The sequence below is a fragment of the Lactuca serriola genome, chromosome 2, assembly GCF_051521515.1.
Source record: "Lactuca serriola cultivar US96UC23 chromosome 2, Lser_US96UC23_V15, whole genome shotgun sequence".
NCBI lineage: Eukaryota > Viridiplantae > Streptophyta > Magnoliopsida > Asterales > Asteraceae > Lactuca > Lactuca serriola.
The window spans coordinates 210,727,927-210,730,750 of record NC_136409.1 but is presented as its reverse complement, the minus strand read 5'-3'; the positions used below and the strand labels follow the sequence as shown (position 1 = coordinate 210,730,750).

Below are 2,824 nucleotides of genomic sequence, written 5' to 3'. Positions count from 1 at the left end.
GGACTCGCCGAGTCGCCAACTTAAACATGTCCCGGGTCCCGTCCTTACTCGGCGAGTCGGACCTATGACTCGCCGAGTACAAGGCAAAAAGAAGGAGAATACTCAAATAAGATTTACGTACCAGAAACCAGGTGCTACACATCCAGAGATCCAGGATCTCCATTTGTTCCCAAAACCCATTTGGGCTAGAACTGAATCTAAGTACTCCCAGTTAATCGAGTCGAAGGATTTCTCAAAGTCGACCTTGAATAAAAGTACTTTTTTCTTAATACTTTTCGCACAAGAACATATTTCATTGATTATTAGAGGACCATCCAAAATATTTCTACCCTTGACATACGCAGATTGTACTTCACCAATGACACTTCCAATCACCTTCTTTATTCTTGTTGCTAAAACCTTGGTTATTATCTTGTAGAAACATCCAATCAGACTGATAGGGAAATAACCTGATAGAATAGTCGGGTCTTTTATTTTTGGAGCAAGTGTTATGAATGAAGAATTACAACATGAGGCAAGTGAGCCCAGATCTTCAAAGTGACACATGGCTTTCATCACATCATCACACATCAGGTTCCAGTAGTTTTTTATGAACTTAAACGTTAGTCCGTCTGGTCCTGGTGCTTTGTCTCCACAACAGGCCCAAACGGCCGCCTTAACTTCAGTTACAGAGAATGTAGCTTCAAGATGTATGGCGTCCATCATCAATAGAGACTTGAAGTTTGAGTTGATAAATTTAGGACGTGACTTCCATCTCTCCTTGAACTTCGACTGAAAGAATTTGTAAGTTTCTTTTTTTGATATCACTTACATCAGTTGCCCACTTACCATTGTTAGTCATTTCTTTTAAATTTGTAAGTTCCTTGGTTTCTTTTTTATGTTCACTCTTACGCCATTTCTTGATCTCTTCTTTTACATGTTTAAGTTTTGCAGCCAGGTAAACATCTGGCCGACCATATCGGTTGAAACCAGTCCATGCATTACTTACAATCTGGTCAATTCCATCCACTGTGAGCCAAGAATTGAAAAACTTAAATGATGGAGGACCAAAATCTTTTGAAATCGAAGACAAAGTAAGGGGGCAGTGATCTGATAAGTGTCTGGGGTGAGCAGTGGCAGTGAGCGATGGGAAATATGATAGGAAAGAAGAACAAGCAAGAAACCTATCAATTTTACTTAATTTAGCATCGACCCGAATCATATAAGTATATTGCTCACCACTCATATTGAAATCGATAACACCTGCGTCGTGTATGAATTTGTTGAAATTGGAAGCAATATACGGATAAAATTGTGAGTTAAATCTTTCCCCCTTTCGTCTTACTGCGTTAAAATCTCCGAATAACAACCAATTCCCAACCCAGTTCTGTTTAATTTGTATCAAGTCTTCCCATAATTTCTGTTTTTCAGAGCCTGCTTGAGGTGCATAGATGTTGGCGAGTATAGTATGTCCAGGAATACCCAACCAACTACCAATGATAATTATGAAGTGTCGATGCTTTAGAACAATTGTTTTCTGAAAGTAGTTGGTATCCCAAATTGAAATCAACCCACCAGATCTACCATCAGAATCAACCCCTTCACAGTACATATCAGTATCTCCCCAGCATCCATGAACGTCAATTCTAGAGTAATCTATAAGTTGCGTTTCCTGTAAACCCAAGAAATTGATTTTATGGAGCACCTTCAAACTTCTCACCATCTTACTTTAACATCATCGCCTATGCCTCGAACATTAAGAGATAGGCAATTCATGGATAACAATTTTGCACACCTGTTTCACCAACCACAGACGCGAGGATGTGATTATCCGCTTCAATTTGAAATCCAACCAACTCCCCAATTCCTGCAATCTGAGCATTCTCGTTTGGTTTTTAGCAATCAACCAGGCCATTCTGATCGTTAGAGATGACGAAAGGAATATCATCAATTGATTTGCTATTTCGTTCTTGGTGGTTAGTTGTATGCATCACCGACTCTTCTACAATATTATTTTCTGACTGATGGAAGACACCACACTGTTTTGAAGGAGATGAGAATGTGAGGTCCAAGACGTTAAAGGCGTCTACCTGTGATCTTTTTCTTTTTTTAGCCGTTGGACCATCCATGTTTGGGTTCAGACTAGGGAAGGGTCCAAAACAACCGGACGGAACTAACTTTTCCAACAATCCAAGTGTTAGTGAGCTAGTTGGCCCATTAGATTCTAGGTTAGTGTTGTCGTTACCGTCTGCCTTAGCCTGGAAATGGAACATCAAGTTTTGAGGAGTTAATGCGTTGGGTATACTTCCATCATTTGTTTTTTTTTTGGGATTTCAACCGTTCGTTTGTTCATTGGGAATATCTTTATTTTGGGAATTAACGTTAATTGTTTCCTTATTCCCCATGATTATCGGAGTGGAAATATCCGTCCACCCGCCGACTTCTGATTCGTATCTCGCCTGAATGTTATTATGTGACGGTTCCAACCTTATTTCTCCTTCTTCTATATCGTCATCCTGATCACCCATCCATGTATCCGATATACCATCTTCTTCATCAACATTTTCATTAGAGTCGTCTACACCCACCACTTCTTCTTCATTTGATTCATCTTCAACCTTATCAAAAGGGGCGGGGAGAAATGGAGACCAATCGTCTGTGTATTCAACTACACCAATCTTGTAGGTCTTACCATCCGCCACGACATTGACTTCTGTGTTGATCCATTTTCGTTCCGACGTAAGAACGCCAACCTTTCCCATTGAATAGTTGCGTCTTGTAAACAATTTATTGAACGGAGATACAATTCTACCAAAACGTCCCGCGATGACGTTGAAGTTCTCTT

The 2,824-nt window shown here is 40.0% G+C and overlaps 1 protein-coding gene across 1 annotated transcript; it reads right to left on the bottom strand.

Annotated features, from left to right (window-relative positions):
- Nucleotides 1-736: 736 nt before the first annotated feature.
- LOC145090023 (uncharacterized) lies at nucleotides 737-1,702 on the bottom strand. The gene has a single exon (XM_079028381.1). It carries the CDS (start codon nucleotides 1,700-1,702, stop codon nucleotides 737-739), a length of 966 nt encoding a protein of 321 aa, XP_078884507.1.
- Nucleotides 1,703-2,824: the final 1,122 nt, after the last annotated feature.

Bases quoted from the DNA above. Each gene is read 5' to 3' on its own strand.
- LOC145090023 (XM_079028381.1), bottom strand. From the start codon at position 1,702: ATGGTGAGAAGTTTGAAGGTGCTCCATAAAATCAATTTCTTGGGTTTA.